Source organism: Scaptodrosophila lebanonensis, unplaced genomic scaffold (assembly GCF_003285725.1).
Source record: "Scaptodrosophila lebanonensis strain 11010-0011.00,11010-0021.00 unplaced genomic scaffold, SlebRS2 tig00000043-arrow-pilon, whole genome shotgun sequence".
NCBI classification, from domain to species: Eukaryota; Metazoa; Arthropoda; class Insecta; order Diptera; family Drosophilidae; genus Scaptodrosophila; species Scaptodrosophila lebanonensis.
This window is the reverse complement of record NW_022060545.1, coordinates 13614342-13638204: the sequence shown is the minus strand read 5'-3', so window position 1 is coordinate 13638204 and position 23863 is coordinate 13614342. Positions and strand designations below refer to the sequence as shown.

Genomic DNA, 23863 nt, shown 5'->3' with positions numbered 1-23863 from the left:
ACAGCCTTATCTATACTTCTGATTCTATCAATACGAGTATAAATATTTTAATTTGCAACGATAATAATATTCTTTTATCTATTTTGGCAACTCATTTGTGTAAAACTCTGTTGATATAAATTATACTGATTTTATAAGCTTTGAAAAGTATTAAGGTCAATTAATGCTTAATGCTACAATATTATATTTGTTAGCCCCTAAAAAGTTATATAACTGTGATACTCTCCATTTGCCTTCATCATGATGTCTTTGGAGCGCTAAGCCTAACAGCTATGCAAACTTCTTGTTCTTTTTTCTAACACGTCTATCAAATTGTTAAATAGTATTATCATTACTTCCAGTTTTTAGGTCTTAAACTATTTCACTACTTACAATGTCATACCATTACAAAAAAAATGGAGGTAAGTCGTATATATCTAGGCACAGAGGCATCAACTTTCCCTCTTGCTCATCATAAAAAATCTGTCAATTGATCAATTCGTTAAAATGTAGCTCTTTGAGGATGCCAACATATGCTTATTATCAACAGTGATCTCAGTTAAGCAATTAGTTCTTTAACAGAGTTCTCGCAACTGAATATTCTTTTCTTGTTAAATGCTTTCAATCCTCGGATCGAATTGAGGTGTGGGTTAAAAAGTTTGCCGCATTGGGGTGCAGATTTTATTTTTTATACCCTGTACCCAAAGGGTACAAGGGTATATTAGTTTTGTGCGAGTGCACATGGAACACACAGAAGGAGGCTTGGTAGACCCCACAAAGTATATATATTCTTGATCAGCATGACAAGCCGAGTCGATATAGCCATGTCCGTCTGTCCGTCTGTCTGTCCGTCTGTCTGTCCGTCTGTCTGTCCGTCTGTCTGTCTGTATGAACGCAAGGATCTCCGAAAGTATAAGAGCTAGAATAACCAAACTTGGTATACAGATTCTCCTGAGACCGAGAAAGGACGAGTTTGTTAATTTTTTCTGATCCACCCCCCCACTCCCCCCCTATTAACGATTTTCTATAACTCCCGTAATTCTTAGAATTTTGAAATAAAATTTGGTAGTCACATTTGGTTAGTAATTATATATCCATATACCAAGTTTCATTATGATAGAATGATCGGAAAGAAAGTTATAGCCATATAACCAGGCCCAATGCAAACATACATACATATGTACAAGTACACAAACACGCATAAGGCACGATTCTGATGTAAATGTAAATGTATGTATGCATGCATGGAATATTTTATATTTAATTAGTTAATATTTAGTTAATTAATTAAATTAATTTAGTTAATTAATTTAATTAAATTAATTAATTAATTTAATTACTTTTTTGTGGGGTGGTACAGGGTATTTAAGAGTTGAGCCTGCTCGACTTTAGCATTCCTTTCTTGTTTTATTCCTTAAGTAATGTAAATAGAATTAAGTGTTCCTATCCGGATTAACTTTAATACCATATTTGATTAATTTAACATTTTTTCAGGTTTGACTAATTAGTCGAAATTTATCATTATAAATGAAATAAATTGTGCCATGAGGATTCAATAAGCAATAATGGAAACTTACTAATATACACTTCACAGTCCTTGCTCGCATCTACATACTCCACGTACTTGTATTTGCTTAGGTTTGTTGAGACTAAGCAAAAGTTTTAATTTTATACAAATGGGCACAGGGAAGATGGAGGGTGCAGTTTCTAGTTTGTGTATGACTAAGTACTTTAGTAGTGCTATCACCTGCTATAAAAATTGAATCTTTATTAAAACAGCAAGCAAATAACCACGGCGTATAGGGAGGAATAGAGACAAGGTAAAGTTCTATGCACACCTGCTACACGCACACACACACACACACACACACTGTAACACTTAATGCATTTTTACAGAAACTCGTAAACTAACTTACACACGTGCTGGCACGAAGGCACACACACACGGACATATTCGCATCAAGGAGTGTCGCCCTGCCGTCAAGCATGGGTCGTTTATGCCACATTATGCTTGGGACCAACAAGCAAACATATATAGCATTGGGGTTGGCATCCACCATCAGATGATGCCAAAGCGGAACAGAGAACGGAAACGAGAACACTTACAACAACTACTATGAAAAGAAAGCCAGCCACACGAAACGACTGCGAGAGCCAAAGTCGTCATCAACAACGTCGTCTTTGCCACTTTAGTTGGTCTCGAATGTTTCCTGACCGCTACCTGTTGCCTACGAAATGCCGCACTCTCACGCAAGCTGGCCAAGGGAAAGTTATTTGCGCTTCTACTTGTACTCGTATACTCGTATGTATAGTATTATGTGATTTTGGGTTATAAATGAGGTTGCATAAAATTTCATTAGGCGTGCTCAAGCGCATTTTGGCCACGTTGAAGAACAGGTCATGGTCAGATGACGGGGCAATTAAAATGTACGTTGGAGAAATTACAAGTATATATACATTGCATGCAATTACCATATTATCGCACAATATTGACTTGGAAAGGGAGTAACTAGCACTAATTATATTCTTTTAAAATTCAACATGAAATAAAACCTGTTACAGATGATGGTTGCGAGTCACATTTCTTTCTTCGAACTACCAGCTTTTCTGATATGTAAATACAAAGCGATAGTTTATAATATTGGAATAATTACTTGTAACTAAACTAACCGACTAGTTGAAAAGGCATCCGATTCCTCATACAAAAAGCTAGCTTCGACTAATTACCAACAATGCATTTACCTTAAACACTGTATGTAGCTCCAAACCTTTCGCCTTTTTGTCTCTTCTGCTATTTGTTAATTACAGAAGTTGTAATTTTTTCATTTGGCTCTGCCTTGTGTCCCTCTTTGACAACAGAAACCCAATGCCGATAAAGAAAAATTGCAGCATGCTCTTCCTTTCAATTACAATTGAGCATGCAACGTTGCTTCTGGCGCACATGCAACTCAATTTTTCAAGGCAAATTGCAACACATTTGCCTTGCGAATACTGTCAGTTGGCCGACCTCTGCTTAGCTCATCTCGACACTGGTAAGTAAGACACCGGAAGAGCATGAGCAGCAACAATAATCGTAACAACAACATCAAGGGCAATAACAACAAATGCCAGCAAGCAAGCTAGCAAGAAAATGGTTTAGCACATTAAAATTCCACTTGCTTCGTTGCATACCAAATGTGGCAGGCAAAGCAGAAGACGGGCACGCAACATAGATAGAAAGGTAAGTCAAGGAACGGCGTTGGAAGCATGCTTAAGCTCAACTCTTGATATGAGCCACCCACGCACACCTCTCTGTGTGTGCCTCAAACAGTGGGCCAAACTGCCACTACTTCCGAAAATCAAGCCCCTACTCTCCAATCAGAGTTTAAAGAGATTAACACTCAAGAATTATTGCATTTGATTTGTATCCTAAAAAACCGACTTTAAATAAAGAGTTCGCCTTCTCCTTCTTCATCAAATCTTATGTATGTATACAAATGTTAGTACGTATGATCAAATTTTGTGGCAATTTTCAAAATAGCACTGTGCGTGATCCTGTAAGTTCCGGGACGATTGGATGAACATAATTTTTTTTCTCTACTTATCTAATTTTTTCAAGAGTTTTGGTTTTCCGTATAAATTAATTACTCCATTAATGGAATTATTCGATATACCTTTGAAAAACCAAAATTTCAATATGAAAAAAAATAAATTCAAATTACAGCGGACCAATAATAATATCTATTAGAGCATACAAATAATCAAGTAATATATAAAATACAATTAAGCATGCAAAACCGACAAATCCAAATTTTGTTGAGATTGGAAGTCGTTCTAAAGCTAACATTTTTAGTGGCGCAGCAATGCAAGTCGACTACGCTAGTTATTAATATTAGTTGATTATATGTTATTATACAAGTATATAGTCATATTATTAGTAACGCAATATCTCACTCGACTTGCCATCACATCTTTCAGTTTATATAAATAAAATAACTAAAGACTTTCTATAAACTTCATATAACTAGAATTTTAAGAATTTTATAAAACTGATATCGACTATATCAATACTAGAAAACTAGTTTATTAATCTGCTTGAAAGATTTCTCAAATATTCTTGTGTAACTATATACCTTTGCTAAAAATTATGAGAATTTATGTCTTAGGGAAATAACAACGCAGTCATAATTTCATTAAATCATACAAATGAGATGCTTGCATGAGACTTATGTGGAAATCTCGCTTATTGTGCTGGCCCTTCCCTTTGCTTTACTTTTATCTAGTTAGTTGGATTATTTGAGCCCCTGTGCATCGTTAAGCGCGCTGCGTGATGCAGCTATTGCTATTGCCATGGCTGTGGTTTGGTTGTGGCTGTGGCTGTGGCTGTTGCGTGGGTCTTATATACATATAAGCATAGGTATACGAGTATCTGCAGGTATGGACATTTTTTATGATATGCAAATTGAAATTTTATATAAGCACCTGCACGTCTGGCTGCGTGAATGAGACGCATCGACATTTTTTGACTTGAGTGAAGCTGTGGTGTCAATGCCAGAGGCTAGTTATTTTGATTGAAATTATTCGGAAGGCAGCTGCTCGGGGTAGCAACAAATTGCTATATGGACAATTTTTTGTTTTGCTAGAAGCGGATGGCAAACTCTAAGTATATTAGAGGCCAACTAATTTAGAGTATGATAAAGTTTGGATAGTTACACGCATTACACAGGCTCAGAAACATCCGCTTACATACTCATACATATGTGTGTGTATATACATATGTATGTAAGTGGGTGTACGCGTTGCATTAGTGGCGTATCGATTTTCAATTTACACAGTTATGTTTGCACAAACTTCTTGCCAACACAGATACATGTGTCTGTATATTTGCTTGGCTGGTAAAACTTTGCCAGTTTTCAGAAATTTGTGTGTTTTTTGTTTGCCAAGTTTCCGCAGGCAATGTGAATGTGTGTGGATTGTGGAAATGGAATATAATGTTACACGACATCGGACTTCTGGATACCCTGCAAACCAACGCCAAAAAAGTAAGCGTGAAATGTATTATTCTATATAAGTAGTATCAAAAAACCACATAAAGATCAGTTGCTGTTCTTTGCAAAGCTAAGTTGCTCATTCAGTTTTTTCTTTATTTAGAAATGCTGGACTCATTACACAATACTGGACTCAATGCAATCACATTAAAAAGTCATGCGAGCTCTTATAAACTCCCAAGCCCACGACCAATTACTAATTCAAATGGGACTCTAATGACCATTAATGTTAATTAATACACATAGGTTGGTGCATTAAGGGAAACTAAGCAAAACCCAGAACATATAATTGGTTTCATATTCTCTCCAAACGCATTCTTTTCTGAGCCTTGTGAGTGCACCCTCCACTGACGTTGCAGGGCTTTTACAATCTTATTTTCCCTCATATCGATTACATACTTTTCGCAATTTTTAGTATGGCTTGCAAACAATTGCTCTTAATTACAAACTTTCGGTAACATTTTGGTAATTGTTCCGCGCCAAATATTGCATTTTAAATATATAGACTCTTGTTGACTTCCATTACAAATCGATATCAACACCTTGAAATACATATAAGTAATCAAATGTTCGAGCACTTTGCGATTTTAAAAGAAAAGTAGCAATTAGTAGCTTACAGTCGAGAGCCGAATTCCTGATTTGGGTAAAATAATGATCATTATAAATGATTATGTCGTGAAACTATAGAATACATTGAAACCGGTACTAGAAATTGCTGATTAATCAATTTTAAAATTGAGAATAATCCTTTAAAGTCTGATTTATTTTACAATACTAAACTGTATTTAGAAGCCGCATATGCTCTCCGGTATTGCACTTTTTATTTTTTCTTAAAAGCTCGTTGGAAATGATTCGTGTAACGTTTCAGAATTGGCTTGATGGAAAAAATGCCAATTCTCTCCTTTCGGCTATTAGCACGTATGGGCCTGCACGCGGTATGGAATGTATCTCACATAATTGATGATTTCCTTGCTTCGCTATCTGGTCATGTTCTTCCATTTCTTTTTATATTGATTTTCTTTTTTTGCCACTTGCCTGGCCATTCGATAATTAAAATTTTTTCTTAGAATTTGTGAGGTATGCAAAAAAATGGCATATAATTAAAAACATTTCCGGATGATTTAAACGAGAAACGATGTGTATGAAATCAATTGCCTTGGCAAGGCCTCATGCAACAAGCAGCTGTTGTTTTAAATTTAATGAGTGACCTCGGGTTCGTCCTTGTCCTCGACAACACCTTCATGGAGCGCCTGCAGTAGCGCCATCACATCGTTGAAATCCATACAGTTGCTTAATCTGTTACCCGTTTGCTTCCGCTCTTGGTTTCATTTGGAGCCCACGGGGGAAACCACATTATCCTTTACGGTCGTTTCGTATTGTCGTCCCGAGCCGTAGCGCACGCCACCGAGCGATTTCGTTTGGGGAATTAAGGCGCAGTGGCTTGCCGGCACAGACCAACAACAGAGAGGAAATGCTTGTGGTGTAGGCAGCAAAGTCGAGGGTGGTTGACTAGTGAGTCGGTCGCTTGGTTTGTTGTTGTTGTCGGTGGGACGGTCAGACATTCGGTCGGTCGTTTGGTATTAGCATAACCAAACGCTGTAATGAGTCTTATTTACTTGGCCATTCCCGGTGCTGCAGAGAGGCTGAACGAGGCAGACCACAACGACGGACGGAGGTAGCAACTTTGTTTCATTTAATGGAAAATGTTGCTGCACTTGGCAAAAATAAAATATGGATTAGCTTGCATGATTGGCATTTTAACTAAACCGGATCGGTCCAGTATCTTAAACGGCAACAAAGTTGACTATTAACAGGACAGGGTAGGGTACATAGTATAATAAAATGGGACTGGTGGGACTTCAACGATCTATTCGTTTCATTTTTTCATATTATTTGTATGTACAAGTGTATCTATCAGGACATAGCAAATAAATTCCCCCGCATCAGAGCCGCTACACCTTTCTTTTTCGTTTTGATTGGATTGGAAAGTCCAAAACTTATTGTTAAGCAATACGCTTGTTTGTTACTTAGATATGTCCTTAGATAAGTGCGATATTTTTAGAATCCATTTATACTTTTCTGTCAGTGTAACTCGAATTTGTTCATACATACATATATTAGAGGCAATACCAGTTCAGTAAAGATACGCTCAATTTGTAAGCTCTGTGTAATACTCACTGCGATGAGCTTTGTCTGTGGGATCACGACGGAGCACAATGCGTCGTTTTGATGCACAAATCGGACCCGAGTCAACGTCGTGTATGACAATACGTATAGCCTCGCCATCCATTGATGTTTGTCGTCGTGGTGCCTCTAAGTCCTCTAGATTGGGGCCCGTGAAAGCAGCCATAGGTGGTGGAATAGCTGCAGCTGGACCTGCGGCGAATGCACCGCGATTCTGTAGCGCCGCAATATCGGGTCTACAAACGCAAAGAAAGAACAAAGGTGAGACCTATGTAGGCACTATACATGGAGCACAAATTGCGGCTAAAATCTGTATCGTGGCTACTTACAGTTGCGAGCCACGCCGCCGCATGCGTCGGTCATCGTCCACCGTCAGAACCGGGCTGCTCTTATCTGGCGAGCCTGGCGATTCATCGTTTTGCAGGTCTTCCGAAGCATGTGGTACACGAAAAGAGGGCCGCCTCGAGCCCGGTAGTACCATCTGTGGCATTCCCTCGCCGGGTGAGCGTTGCAGCTGTGAGGGTGGCGGGGCACCTTGTACGAGGCCCGGAGCAAACACATCGTAAGCGGATTTCCTGCGGGTATGTATAAGTATGTAAGACTATGCAAACAAGTTAAGGCTATCGCTAGCTTGCTGGGAAAGGCTACTGCACTTGGAATGAACCTAACAAAAAGAGTTTTTAGAATGAGCTTTTTTCCTGTTAATAAATTTACGTTCAGAAAACCACAACCTTGTTGAACTCAACAAGTACCACTTAAAAAGTAAATCCAAGTGAAACCTATTGAAATAAACACTTATTCTTTAAGTGAGTACGTCCAGATTGAAAATATATGTTTTAAGCAGCTGTGCAGGTGCCGTATAGAAATAAAAGGAGAAGGGTCATTTAGAGAATATTTTAGGAATAACATTTAGAACTTTATTTTGATAATCCACTGTATTTAATGCTAGTATTCTGAATGGAAAACGGAATAAAAAAAACGAACTTTTAATGGGAAGCAAAGATGCTGTGAAATATAAGTACTCTTTTATTCCATTTACAAAATGGGATTGGCGACATAATTTTATATGCTTAATTGCACTTTAAACTACGACCGATAAATCTCTGATACTGTCTCTTTTCGTTGTGTGTGTGCACGTGTATTCGCTTGCTGATTCACTTACCTGCGTGGCATGGCTGGTATGCCAAGACCAGAGCCATCGGCGCCCACACCGAGCGCTGGACCTCCGCCACCCATGCTGCCACCGACTGCCGGACTCTTCATGTCATCGTCGTAGCTATGTTGACGGGCCACCCGTGAGCCGCGTCGTGATTGCATGCGCGACAGGGGTGCACCAAATGCGGGGTCCAAGTCGCCACGAGGTGGACTATTCGAGCGACTGGGCGCCATGCTGCGACCTCCACCTCGCCAGTCGTTGTCGCCGCCGGGTGTCTTGTTGCCTTTTAGCTGCTAAAATGGGGACAATGTGTAAAAACTGCTAGTCCCCTAGGTGGTGCTACACTTACGCGTTCCAGCTCCTTTAGCGATGCAGGTGAAACATCAGAATGGCGGCGCAGTTCAGGACTGCGCGGTGGTGCCAGAGCTGCCCCATTGCTGGGTGCGAGTGTCTGCGTGCTTGAGCCGAGCTTGGCGTCCGAGTGACGTCGCTGCAACGCCTCCAACACAGGCACATCCAGCATCGAGTCTGTGGAGTCCTGCGGTATGCAGACTCGCGAGGCCATTTTACGTCGACACACGCTGCACCTCCACATGTTCTGATTGGACATTGTATGGAAGAAAAGAGGAGTGTATAGTAATTTATGACATCAGGCTTATGTACGTGCTGCGTCTTAATTGAAATTAGTAACCAAATTATATTTTCAGTTCGAGTCCGTGAACCCATTCTTTATTTAGTTGATGGTTTTAAGAAACGTAAAACCCATTATTGCGCCAAGTAAACCCCCATTGTGGTTGCTCTAATGTCGCTGCCAGCGTGGCGTTAGAAAATAAATATTAATTACTTTGTGAACAAAAGTTTCCTCGCTCATATTCGCCCAGCTCGTGGGTTATATAAGAGACGGAGTGGAGAAAAAAATACAATTTTCAAGTGGCGTGTGAATCGCGTCACAGGTGCCTGCACATGCTTCACTGACTGCACTTTCAATAGCTCTGCCACATTCGCGCCACAGTTACATTTCCACTTGACTGCCAGCCCGTTGTGCCTCCCGGTTATTATTGAAACAAAGCACCCACCCACAAAAAGCCAATGCAAGGAGTAGTGCTGCGCCATTTTAATTAAGTTGCAACAAGAGTCCACTTTTTTTTTTTTTTTTTTTTTTTTTTATTTTTTTACATATATACAATTTATTAAACTAGTTTTCTACTACCAATATGGCAGCTTAAGCTAGTTGAAAGTTAGGGAATACAAAAGTTGTCTATAGTAAGCATCTATAGGACGCACTTATATCTATGTACATATATACAATATTTACAATGTTTTACGTGAAAAATGATTATATTTTATGATATATACTATGTATTTTATACAAGGGCTCTTGTGGGGAGATCCTTTGGATGGCACTTCTTCAGTCTTCTCTTCTTAGGTTTGGACAGGAGCCGCCTCGCTAGTGCGTTGGGGTGACTGCCGAGTCGCTTCTCGTAATTGCTTGCGTGCATTTGAATGACATCGCCAACCTTGGGGACACATAAGTCTCTTTCGATGTCCCTAGTGCGCATATACCAGGGAGCGTTGCATATTTTTCTGAGTATTTTAGCTTGCGCAACTCTTATTTTGTTTAGGTTTGAAGCAGCGGCAATGCCATAAATTGGTAGCGCATACTTCCATATTGGACTTAATATGGACTTATATACTGTCACCTTACTGTGCAGGGACAGCTTGTTGCATGGTGCAAGCAGCCATGCCATCTTTCCGGCTTTCGCCATGACCGATCGCTTGACCATTGTTGTATGCTTGCTGAAGTTGAGTCTTCTGTCCAGAATTACACCAAGATATTTGTGCGAATTTGTATGACTGAGCGTGGACCCCAACATTGTGATATCTCCGCATGACGACGGCCTTGTTGTAAATGTGACATTCGCACACTTGCTGGCGTTGATACCAATGTTCCAATTCAGAGCCCACTTCTCGAAACTACTTACATACTGCTGTAAGGCTTCCGAAGCTACATCAATATCTCTGCTTCTGGTAAGCACCGCAGTGTCGTCTGCGTAAGTAGCTATTAGTGCGTCATCCTCGTCTACTCCAATGATCTCTTGCGGTGCAGGCATATCAGCAGTAAATAATGTATACAGGGTAGGACCGAGAACACTGCCTTGGGGCACCCCTGCACAAATTGAGCGCCTCGTGGATTTCACTCCATCAACAGCAACTCTGAAGCTTCTGTCCCTTAGAAAGCTTTCGATGAGTTGAAACAATTGAGGAGTTAGCATGCCTTTCAATTTGCAGAGGAGACCATCATGCCACACTCTATCAAAAGCTAACAAGAGTCCACACACACATTTCATGTACATGTATGTGTCTATGATTTGATGAAGGGTCCTGCAGCTCAAAGTTTATTGTTTCCTTTCTTAGCGGCATCAACTGTTGTAATCACAGGAAGTCCATATAGAGCATGCCAAATCAAATCAATTTAAAGTGCAATGCAGTTTAAGCGTGTAGCCCCAATCAATTTTGCCGTCTGCCCTAAAAAGTATGCTTCATTTTTAATATCTCAATTATTTGTATAATAATCATACGATATTGGAGCTTAATTGAAGACGTGCTAAATAAGCAGGCTGAGAAATACATGGAGCGTCTGCGAACCCATGTGAACGTATTAGCAAGGCGCCTGCTGAAACGGCGACGAAAAGGAAGAAGAGTAATAAGAAGGAGGCTGAAGAGATCACACCCTGCTGATCTTCCCAATAGATTTATTTAATATAAGAATAAATAATTAATAATTAAATGAAATAAATAATTAAATAAGACTGAACTCCTAGTTTAAGCTGTATTTGTATACTACTATAAGTTTAATTTAAGTTGTTGTAAATAATAACAGTAAAATTAAAGTTTTTATCAAAAAAAAAAAAGCAAGCTTAAGTTGTATTTGTATTTAACTATACGTTTAAGTTATAAATATAACAGCATAATTATAAGAAAAACAATTGGTTTATATTGGTTAAACTTTTACCAAAACACATTTTCAATCTACAAATTTGTCACTTCTGTAACCACTTAGTTATTTGTTAGTGTGGTTAGTTATAGAATAAATATAAGCGAAACTTGAGTGAGTTCAACAATTTCCGACGTGATTCTAGAGTATGTAATGTGTTTCTGGAGATCAGATTTGTTAATTCCCTTATAAAATTGCATTTCTTACGCTTAATTAAGTTAAATTGTTTGGCAGTAAGAAATGTCCTCTATTTAAGTCCTTTTGTATTACTTTTCATATTCCTTTATGCCATTGTTCGCCTGTTAAAAGTTGTAAAAGCAAAGCAACGACATAACACACATTGCAAAGGCGATAAGTTTACCGGGCGAGAAAGCCGCCAACATAATGGGCTTAAGTAAAAACATGCTACAATCATCAGAACTGACTTTGACTACAAACGGAAAATTTGCTGCTCACTCATAGCAGCGGCAAACTTATAAGGGAACCTAAAGTGTGCTGCCTATATAAACATGTATTAACATTTTAAATTTCAATGGTGGTCCGCTATTTCAAGCCCTCCCTCATTCCCGTACAGTATGAAACAGCTCAGAAAGGATGAACAATTTAAGCATACAGCAGACTTTAAAGTACGGCGTGTTTATCGTCTAGAGGCACGCAAACCTTCAACTGATTTAACATTTCCTTATGCCGTTCAGCTTTCTAACATAGATGCAGTAACATTTAATTACTAATGCAAATTGAAGTGCTCAGGGTTATTTGTGTTGAGCCACATTATTGGAATTATGTGTTTCAAGTTATTTGGTTTATTTTGCGAATTTGGATCTGCCCACGTAAGTATGCTATGCTTTCATAAATTTAGACAAATGACTTGCTCAGCAGCACTTGACAGTCGACCGCCCATAGCCACACAATGTGGCTATCGTTTTTGGGCGTTTGGACAAGCGTTGTTGGGCAAATGTGTAAGCAACACCCACGGACATCAGTTTCAATTAACCAGAGTGCCAGTTGACAGACAAACGTTGGATTTTATGTGCAGGGCGTTGCCGGTGTGGGCATAAACATGCAAGCACCAAGCGGCAAGCCTTTTGACAAATCGCCGCCATACTCTGCTACTATAAGACAAAGTTGCAGCCACGCCCATTTCTATTGACAATGCTGTTGTTACTGAGCTGCTTCTCGGGGCTATTTACTTACACAGTCGATGCATGTCAGGTCCTGGGGCTATTTACTTACGCAGTCGATACATAGCAGGTAATTGTTGTTGCTGTTGTTCCTATTTAATGCACGACTACACAGGCAACAAGGTAATGGTCAGTGCATAGCTAGTGGCTGCACAAGAATTTCATTGCAGCGGCCAGTTGCCCCGCTTGGTGCTGTGAATGTTATTTAAGTAATCACATTAATCTGCCTTTATCCTGTTGATGCCCGCGGACAAGGCAACGTTAAGTCAAACTCGGAGCCGGCACGCTGGCGCCTTTGTGCCTGTTGCACCAAGTCCGTGCTTTCCATAATGTAAACTAATTTGTGTCCTGGCCAGGGGTTGCGGTTACAGCGGCGTGATGTGCTGCGATTAATGTCAGTTACCCCGCCCACGAACCACTGTCAACGCCCATACAATCACTGCCGCTGTTGGCAGTCGCCCAAGCGGCATTTTAGTTAATTGTAGTTGCCAAAGAAGCCGCAGCCGCGGGAGAATTTGCCATAGTTGGCCGCGTGATATACTATACATACATAAGCATCTATCCAAATATACTAAAATTCATTTTACTATCGCACACTAAACTTTTCACGACTCATGTGAAATATTCTTTCAATTAACTCCGCAATTTTTGGTCAATTTAGATTTTTTAGATTTTTTTCCATAAATTTGTAAATATATTTTATAACAAATTTATGCTGCAAATTTAATAAACCCTCTCCAATCAAAAGGTATAGCAGAATCAGAATATAAAATATATGCCTCACAATCTCAAACTTCCTTTTAATACTTTAATACTGAAATGCTTATTGATTATGCAAAAATTATATCCCTTCTCAAGTACTACTCACTGGTACTACTCACTACCAACATTATTTTTATAGATGAGTGGAAATACCTTCTGGAGCTTCTAAGTAACAGTTAAAGCGTGTGTTATGTTTAACAATTACGTTATTTACCTAATTGTTGCAGGCTGCCTTAGCTCTGAGCAAACTAAAATCCTTCGAGAAGTTACGCCTTGCCCTGTTTCAAATTAAAATACTATAATTTTCCAATGAAAATTACTGATTACTTTCGTAAGAAAATTACTGCAATTACACAATTTTCCATTTTATGAATTATACGAGTATCTAGCTTTAATATTTATATTTTCCAGGTCTGTATCTCAAGATACAGTTCTGTCATTTTTAGAAGACGTTTGTGTCAGCCTTTGCACAGATTGTTAAGAAATATTTCATTTGTTATATTTCACATATTGTTATAAAAGTAATTTTTACTCTGTTGCCAAGCGTCTTATTAGTTTACGGCTGCATTTATATTGGTTCTGTTGACGTCATTCTCACGTAGTTTCCAAATCTCTCCAACTCTTCATGTGCCGCTGTCTTTAATCTCATAAACACTTTTTTACGAGTCCTTTAAATTTAACTCCCAATAACTTCTGCATAACTTGTTTGAAATTTTCTTCTCTCCTACAAGTAAGTCCGCATTTATCGTGTAAATCCGAAATTAAATTGTTATTTCCATTACATTCAAATCGTCCACTCATTCACGTCACAGTACACGCCCATCGCTAGTACAAGTATGAACGTCAGACTCGCACCAAAGTCGCTTGCTGCGGCTTTGGTTTCTGTTTACTTTGTGTTTCTTATCAATTAAGCGCTGCGCTAGTTTGTGTTTATTTCTGTCTTGCGAGCATCCACGCGAGCCACGATGCAAGTGTCGCGGTCACCAAGGCAGCTAAAGCGCCATCCCATTCCACCAGCCTTGTGTTCGTCCGGTGTCTGTTGGCTAGCTATGCTAATTGCTTGCTGGCTTGGAAAGTGTGTCCGAAATGCAGTGCAGTACATGGGAAGAACTATAAGCTGCACCAACTTTCCCCTGCCAATGGCAATGCCAATGCCCCTGTTGTCCCACTTACCGCATCCTCGTGGTCGTCCAGCTTGCTGTAGCTCGCACAGTCCTCGCACACACGCTGCTGGCACTCGAAGCACGTCTTGTGGTAGTCATCTGGCTTGAAGGATTTCAGGCATACTCTACATGCACCCGCTCGACGACCCGGCTCCTGTTGCTTGCTGCCTGGCCCACTGCCAGTCGCTGTTGTGTTATTATTGTTGTTGTTGAGATTGCTGCTCGCATTGTTAGTGTTGGCGTCCTGTTGCTGCTGGTAGCTGGAAGAGCCATAACTGCCGCTGGTATCCGCGTCCGTGGGAACCATCGAGGGACGTGGCGACATTTTATTAACTGTGAATAGCATAGTGGAAGAAACGAAATGAGTAAATGTTTTAAAATAGTCCCCTCTGCCCCCACCCCTTCTCAATTCCACACACACACACACACCACTGCCACAATGCATTGCAATTAATTCGAATTTCAGGCCTCTCTACTTGTACATCCTGCTGTCACTTGCAGTTGCAACAACTGCCCACGAACAGACCACAATGTGTTCAGTCCCATCAACTGCAGCAGCATGAGCATCAGCTTGTTGGCCCTGCTGCCCAGGTGTGTGGTCAGTGTTTGGTCAGCTGTCAGCTGGCTGGCCATAAAAATATGCAAATGGCTGCGTGCTAATTTAGGAATTGTATTTTAAAACACAACTCCACGTCAAATTACGGTTAAAATAAACAGGTCAGAGAATATTTTTAAACACCTATAAAAAGCCATCGTGTTAATATTGTAAAAATAGTTTTAACCGCAAATTGTTTCATTTGGCTTCTAGTTGTTACTTAATAAGTGGCAGCACTTCGCCCAATTTAGTTTTGTGGAACGTGTATTTGTGTATTTCATGCAATGAAATTAAAATGAGTTTATATTCCAAAATCCCTCTCATTATACAGATGATGGCAAACTTTTGTATTCAATTAAGTTAAAAGGGTTTATTCTTGCTAGCATTTCTGAGTTCGGTGGCTTTAACAGAATTCCCCATTGGGATTAGCCATTAGTTGGAAATTTTCATCAAAACAAATAACTAGTTGATGAATTGAAGGAGTACATAAATTTCTAATAATCTTTGTTGCATATTTCAAAAAACAAAGCTCCATCAAGCATCCAATTAATTAGCTAAAGAGCTATGTATATTTGAGTAGGAATAATGTATGCGAAAAATCTACTGCAAATACAAATCTGTTGAGATGGAAAAGCTACAGAAAGAAGCATAAGTGTAAGTAGCAAAATATTTGAACAAATTATAGATGCCTAACAAGCGGCGCGCTGTGGACCTGAACCTTCGCAGCTGTGTGACAAACAACAGGCACTCACAAGTTATATTCGTGCTTCTCGCATGTTTTTTACGACATCTCTCCGACTACTGACATGGCCACTGTGACTGCTCACAGTCAGAGACTGACTAAATAAATATCATAAAATATCATTTCATGTCTTCCTAATAAATCTCCGCAATAAAATCAGCAAACAGCAAACTCAGACTCCGGCTCCGAGACTCAAATGCAGAAACCCAACTCAGTCGGCAGTCGCCAGTCGACAGTCGCCAGTCCAACTAAAATGCGATAAAAATAACAAAGTCAACACAACATTCATGTTGCGATTTTAACGCCAGTACCAGGGCCAGTAGCAATGCAGTGTCAGGGCCACTTCCTTGGCTTTTGTGGAGTCTCGTGTTGTGATTTGCACTGCTGGGTTGTTGTTACCATTGTCGTAGCCGGTCGTTGTCGTTGTCCGCTCGTTTTTATTGACTTTGGATTTGTGTTATGGCACGCCATTTGAACTAAGCAGCTAGTTCAGAGCCACTAAAATCTGTAAAGCGTCACTACATTTGAAATGCCAAATGGGAAGTTGTAGTGGCTGTGGCAATACCAATGCGGATGATTGCGATTATGAGGGGTTGAATTATTGCATTTTCCAGCGATCTGGGTGGCTGGCTAACTGGCTGCCTGGCTGGCTTGCTGGCTGGCTGGCTAATTTAATTAGGTTGCATTTTTCATGGCACAAAAGCAAAGCACGTGCACTTCAGTAGCAGCGGAAGAGAATGTGAAAAATGCGGTGCACTTAGCATGCTGAAGTTGTGGCAAATGAAAAGTGCAGTAAAATGAGAAAATATGAAAAAATTGCGTATACGCACCGTTAGCTGCCACCTCTGCAACAACAAAGAAATGCTCGAGGTGAAGGTGAAGCAGAGCAAAAATCAGATTGAGAGCTTACATTCCCTTGTTTGTGTTACCTTACATTTACATACACACACTCCCCATACACACTTACAAGTATAGTATACATATATTTTCACTCGCACAACGTAATATTTTTGTGCCAGCTGGTTTTGTCATAGCAACGCAATGGCAAAAGTTCCTGCCGTAGTTTTCCTAACAGCTTTATGAGCACTTACAGACAAACTTATACCATAACATAAATTATGATGCACTTTGCAAGAAGCAAGAACTTTTCCCTCACCCCTTTGCAAATCGCTTACCTTTGTCGGTCACCGTGAGAAGCGATGAGGACAACGTTGCTTTCATTTTGTTCAATGCTCCTGTGTTCGATGCTCCGCCACCAGAGTCCGTTGCATGATGTTGCCGCTCATTTGTCTGCTCATCGGTGGCGACCATCTGTAACAATAGAAGGGAAACACGAAACATTATTGCAGATGACAATTTAATTTGAAATATTACCATATTTTTTGTATTACACAACTAAATTGGTTTTGCAAGGCTATGGTCGTCTGAGGTAACAGCTTTGAATTGACAAATAAATTAAGATGTTTATTATGATGAACGACATAAAATTGACGTTGCATTATTTTAAGGATTATATTACAACGTTCCTTTACCACAAAAGTTGTGCTGATTTAAAACGTTTAGGTTTAAACTGGTCTTAGGATTTTACAGCCAAATCTAACTATTTTCTTTTATGGTCTACTTACAAGTATCTTAATATACCCAATTTTTGCACTATTTTGTAAAGAAGGTTGTGAGATATAAAAAAATGCGAATACCGTTTGAAAGAGCGTCAAAATAGATAATAAACAACAACACTTTCCTTGCAATATTTACAGTTGTATTCAAATATTGTTGTCTGCATGGCGCATCTCTCATTTTTCCGTGTAGTCTATTCAAATATTATTAAATTCTGTTTTGCATATCAGATGGATGGACGTACGAGAAATTTAGGTATTTCCAAGATAAATATGGAAACATTTTCTGTGGCTATATACAAGAATGCTATATTGTTTTAGTCACACCTGCAAACAACAAAAACCATAAATTCCTTGCGGGTTTTAATAGCATCGACAAATCTTGATATTATAAGTCTACAAATGTAATAACTATCTACAATGGCATACAATCGGAATCGTTGTATGTGGAATACAACAATTTGGTGGTTCTCTTGAAAATAAGGCGCAAGCATTCTTCTCTGAGAGTTGATTAATTTGGCATGTTACTCACTCCCATCATTCATTTATAAATTCACACTTGTGGTTAAGTATCACAATACGCCATATGAAATGAAATAAGGTGAAATGAGCTCAGCAAATGTTGCAATCTTGTTTGATGTGGATGCGTAATATTTGTTTCTGCCTGACTGTTGTTAATTTTATTTGATTTGTCTTCTCACTCAAGTCATGCACAATTTGCGTAAATGATTTTTATTATGTCGATGGACCAGCAATGTACATACGACTTTAGTGCCCGTCATGCCAGACGAAGCACGCAGGTGAAAATAATTCGCCCACACGCATCAGTTGCTGGTGGCTTTTTATTTGATTTCTTGACGGCCCCAAAGTGCCTCAAAGAGAGCGTAAAAAGTGGCAGGTTATTTTTACTTAAACTTCCAGGTACGCAGGTCGAACCCTGTGTTTTGTTTTTCTTCATTTTGTTTCCTTCAGGGCCTGCAGTAGAGCCGTTTTCAAAAATTGCCGTCATTCTTTTTAATGCGCGCTCCGAACACATACGCCCAACCAGACTCCATAATACTAAAAACAACAGCCACAACTACGATAGCTGTTGGCTGCTGGCTGTTGCCTGTTGGTAGTGAGTAAGCAGGATCCCAAACATAAGCGCTCGGCGTTGTCAGCATTTTATGAAGTGGAAATTTTCTATTTGCCGAAACAGCAGCCGATGCCAAGCCGGAACAAACAGCCACAGAAGCCGCTAACGCTCACATGCACAGATAGACAAACAGACAACAGACAACAGACAACAGACACAGATAGAGATGAGGCTGTATACTCACTTGTCTATGAAGGCCACACTTATTCGCATACAGCCGAACACACACGCACTGTGCAAATTACGCTAAGTGCTTTTGCCCGCCTCCTGCCCTGCAACATATTGACTTGCCTACCTTTGTGCAGAGCTCAACTAAGCGCTGCCTGGTGTCAGATTATGGTCTCTTTTTTTCGTACCGCTACATATTTGATGATGTCATTTTTGGCTGTTGTATATAGCACCAACTACCGCCAACCGCCGAACAAATGGCAAAAGGTAATATGTACACATGTTGGGGCCTTTGTGTGCTGGTGTGGTTGCTCATCTTTGGTTCATGTTCACGTCGAACACTTAGCGTAGCATACAGTCCTCAATCACAATGCCTAATATGCCCGGGGGGGGGGGGCGAACATATGTGTAGGCATACATGTGCGCTCATCCGACACAAAAATTACAATACAAATAAAATGTTGTAATTAAACAATTGCTACAATAAATTTCTCATATGCCAGCCATTGTCCATGAACCAGGAATTGCATTGAAATCGTATTTGCAAAGCTGTCTACAACAAGAAAATATCCCTTTGAGTCATCAGAAACTGTAATTTGGGACAATGTAATATTCCCAAAGCTCGTCGATCACACAATCCTGCAGAGTATAGTTTCTCTTCGCGCATATAAAATATTTTGTCTGATAAAGAAATGAAATTTTATAGTGTCATCTATTTTGAATTTCTTTACTATTATCACAAGAAAAATTCTAAAAAATTAATGCATTAGTCCCATAAACATACAATTAACTTTGTGTAAAATTTAACAAGATTTGATTAAACTACTTAACCTATTTTATAAACTTTCAAATTTAATTTAATGGATTATTTTATACTTTGGACATTTTATATTGTGAGTTACTTTTTTTTTAAGATTTTAATTTTTTCCCAACTATCTATACGAATGGCACACAAATTGTTAGCATTTGAATGTTTATATTAATAAATTGACTGGATTACTTGGCTACAGTCAAATAATATTCCGTTATAATGATAACAAACGCAACAAACAAGTTCATGCTACAGCGAGGCCCGACTGCACCTTAAGTTGGTTCTCACATCGCTGCTTGATTTTAAAGGAAAACCACAAGGAATGCTGCATGGCCTTTTATCTCAAAGCTGCGTTTTTCTCTTCCAGCAATCAGCCCGCACCTCTAGCTGTACATTTAATTTATGTACGCAGGTGCTTTGCGCCATTTTTCTTGGGCCTTGGCGTAACTGATGGAAAGAGGGAGCATGAAAAACTACATTTTTTTTTTGCGTTTAGTTGTTTTTGTTACACACTTGCACCTACACCCACTCCTATCGTAGCCATATACACAAAATTACTGGCGTGTTAATTTTGTCATTTATTATGTTCTTTTGCGCTTGTAGCCACATCATGGACCATACTTTATGCCGCTTGTATGAGTGTGTTACACTTATATGGCGCTGGTGGTATAAATAGTTTTACGTGTCGCAGAGAACGATGTGTTAGTAACTGAGTGTTGACGGCAGCTTCAACAACAATAAAGCGAAATTTTACGGCCGCAAAGTGTGTCGCAAAACATTTTGGTTGAAGTAAAGTGGAACGATGCATACGCTTTGCATGATTGAAAGCACACGAACAACGCGGTATGCAAAAATCAATACCAGCTAGAAAAGGATAACCCATGGAGGAAAATGAAATACTTGAAAAAACTTTGTACAATAATAAAAAAAATAACATATCCCGATATACTTGTAAGTAATTTGATAAATGATTGGAAATGATGCAGCAAAAAATTTGACCGGATACACATTATGATTGTATGAACTTTTTTTTGAGATACAAGGAGTGTTTCAAGATATGTATAGCTTGTTCCTTTCATAGAACTGATTTTATTCACTCAAAACAATTCCATTGAAAGGAAATTTGTAGCAATTTCATTGCTACTTAAAAAGATTTATTAACATCACCATTTTATTTACTTTGTTACATATACCTGTTGTGGCTTTATAAAAGAGAGTAATGCCCGTTTGAATGGCTGTGATTGTTATTTTTCCCTTGCTTATTTCTAGTGGATGTAAATTGAGAAATAGCAGGAGACATTGATTATCAAATAGAGCACCACATAAATAATCGAAAGATATTGTAAGTGATGCTTAAAATAAGTCATTGGGCGCATTCGCCAGGTAATTTCGATTTGTGATTAGAAAAATCATTCACAACGGCTAAAAGCAATCGGCAATTACTTCAATTTCTGGCAGAAAGTTTTGCTTTGTAATTTTAAGTTGAATTTTTACCTGCGACTGTGTTTTTTTTTGTTTAAAAAACCATAACCACAGTTTTTGTACCTATCAGTAAACTAAGCCATTCACTAGACACTAAATTAAACAAACAAATTAAACAGGCAAATTAAAATGAATGCGCCCATTATGTGTTTTAGTCATAGGTGCCCTGCTTGACTTTTTAGATATGATAGATTAAATGTAAATATGCGATTACTGTACAAATTTTCATTTGAATAAATTAAAATAAAATGTATACTTATAAATATTTGAAGGTAAAGAGAATAGATGGGTAAACAAAAATTCAACTTTAGGTGACAGTCTTTCAAAAATTAATTTATGCTACACAATCAGACATAATTCTAGTCTAATTTATTTCTCTTACAATAATAGTTTTCGAATTCGGGTAATTCGGAACTACAAGTAAATCCAACTAAAACGGTACTCGTATTCAATTCGAATAACATTCAAAAAACACAAATGAATAACCATTAAATACAGGTGTGACGTCATAGCGTTTCCTTAAAAGTATATAGACATATAAAAGTATATAGATATATAAATATTCTGTATTTTCCTATGGTTAAGCAGAGCTTAAGCTTGGGGCTGCTAGTTTAGTTTATAAAAATAAATGATGTTTATGCACCTACAAAGTTTCTCTCAGTGCAGTGACTGGCAAAAATGATGGCAATTGGTTTTGTGTGCGTGATTGGCGTGATTTGCGTGACTGCGTGTTTTGTGCACCCCTGCCTCTGTAAACTGCTAGCTTTGAATCAAAATGTGGAACGGTTTTCAGAGCTGGCACGCATGTGTTTACTTATTTGGTTGCCACTGTGGCAGTTGTTTGTTTAATATGCAAAGATGTGCATACACACGCACACACACACGCACACACACACCCACATCAATGTGAGTTATGTATACTTATGAACTGCACTCACTCTGCACTGCTTTTGGACGGTACGTGGTTGCTTATGTGTCTGTGCCTGAGTGTGTGCGGTCAATGTTTACCGCAGGCACCCGCAGCCAGTTGCAACCACAATCAAATGTGTGTGTGTGTGTGTGAGTATAAGTGTGCGAGAAAAACTATTAAGAAAATGACGGTAAATAAATTGCAGCATGCGCTGAAGCTGCTGGTTCATTCTGCCCGGTCTAGCTGCCTCTGTCCTCCTTATCTGAATCGCTTTGAAGAAATATTTTCGTGCTTAGCTGCTTTTCGGTCGGTTTGTCTTTGATGTGCGTGCTTGCCAATTTTTGTGACAATTGCCAAAACAAGTCCACACAGTTGGGTGTCTATGAGGCGCTCAATTTAAATCCCAAATAAAAGAAGAACTTACAAAAACAAATACTTAAAAAACCTTTTTCTTGGACTAGCTGCCACTATACAAGTATAAACGGACGGATAAACAAATGTCATCAGCACATCATCATTGTATTTTTTCGAGCTGCACTTTGATTTTATGCTTCATTTGGTCTAATCAAACTTGTCTAACTCCCAAACAAGTGAAAATTTGTGAACAAAGTAAAAAAAAGTTTGAAAAACAAACTGGAAACTGCGCAACCTTTATACTCTTTTATCTTTTTTGGAAACAAGTATGTACTATATTCACATACTACTTACCTTCATTCCCTCTCATTTATGTAAACAATTTTCTTACTAGATTCTAAATAGATATGTTTTTTAAGAATAGAAAAACAAAGTGTTTTTGTAAATTATACTGCATTTAAACACGAAATATAAATAAATATATTTCGTAAGCTTCAGTTAGCCTTTACTTTTCCCACAAATGGAAAATCACAGTCAGTATCTCTGATCTAAGAAGAGTACGAACATTTTCGTCTGTCGCACTTATTGTGCAACAGCGTTGGTAACCAAAGTTTTTCGGTAGACATATTTGCTTGTCATCTTACAACTCCTACTTCCAAATTTCTGACCTTTTATTAACTTTTTCAAGAATTTGTGCGCCTCCCCGAAAACAAATTTCTGTGGAATTTGCGCTTTAACACAATTTTCATTTCAACTTTCAGTGCGGCAAGGGCGGAATTTGTGGCCCCAATTTCCTTTTGTGTTGTTGTTTTCTTTTTTATATATATTTCTTTTTGCGCGACCCGCACTCTTCATGTTTAATTCCCTTCTTCACACTTCACTTATGTTTTCCTTTTAAAAATTCCATTGTGCCCACACAATTTAGAAAGTATGGTCCTGAGACAGTCAAGCAGGTGTCGCAGCTCTGGGCAAGACAATTGAATCGCTTTGAACAGCTCAAAGATATTTATACTTTTTTTTATGTAGTACGGCAATAAATGCGCCAATGGCCGGCCAAAGTCGTTGAAGCGGCGTTGAGGAGCTTAACGGACTTTTTAATTAAAAAGTTTGCTTATTTTTGTTTAGCACTGTTTGCATTTTGTTTCATACAGTCCTATGTACGCGAATGTATGTATAAATTGAAAAATATTTGGGCAGCCTACAAGCTGGGGTCTTCTTCCCAAAAGGCTTAAAGCAAAACAGGTTGTTTTTATATTTGATTGCTCGTCAAAAGTTATGAAATAAAAACAAATTATATTTGTTTTTGCTGCGTTTAATTGGCACACTGCTCATTAATATTTTAGTGCTACCCGGAGTATGTAATTAAGCAGTCGTGTAATGTATATTTATATTGCAGGTGTGCCGGAAAGGAAGTTGGCAAATTAAATCTAAATAAATTATTAATTGCGATTAAATTATTTGCGTTAAAAAAAATACACACAATTTGGCTTAGAATAACATTGCATTGGATTTTGTCCGATTTTTATCCGAAATAATGGCAGAAATGACAACAAAACAGCATCTTTCTTTCTTGATGATGATCCATATTAACGCAAGGAATTAA

At 38.7% G+C, this 23863-nt stretch overlaps 1 protein-coding gene across 2 annotated transcripts in view; it reads right to left on the bottom strand.

Annotated features, from left to right (window-relative positions):
• LOC115622869 (regulating synaptic membrane exocytosis protein 2) overlaps positions 1 to 23863 on the bottom strand; it is an 85686-nt gene that overhangs the window by 30528 nt on the left and 31295 nt on the right. For both annotated transcript variants that reach the window (XR_003995361.1, XM_030516956.1), the window contains exons 3-8: positions 16960 to 17095; positions 14458 to 14780; positions 8696 to 8944; positions 8353 to 8639; positions 7520 to 7765; positions 7185 to 7426 (exon numbers count right to left, since the gene is read on the bottom strand). Coding sequence is in view for 1 of the 2 variants with exons in the window: in XM_030516956.1 (XP_030372816.1) it covers positions 7185 to 7426; positions 7520 to 7765; positions 8353 to 8639; positions 8696 to 8944; positions 14458 to 14780; positions 16960 to 17095 (1483 nt within the window). In the remaining variant the exon portion in view is untranslated. The remainder of the gene's footprint in view (positions 1 to 7184; positions 7427 to 7519; positions 7766 to 8352; positions 8640 to 8695; positions 8945 to 14457; positions 14781 to 16959; positions 17096 to 23863) is intronic.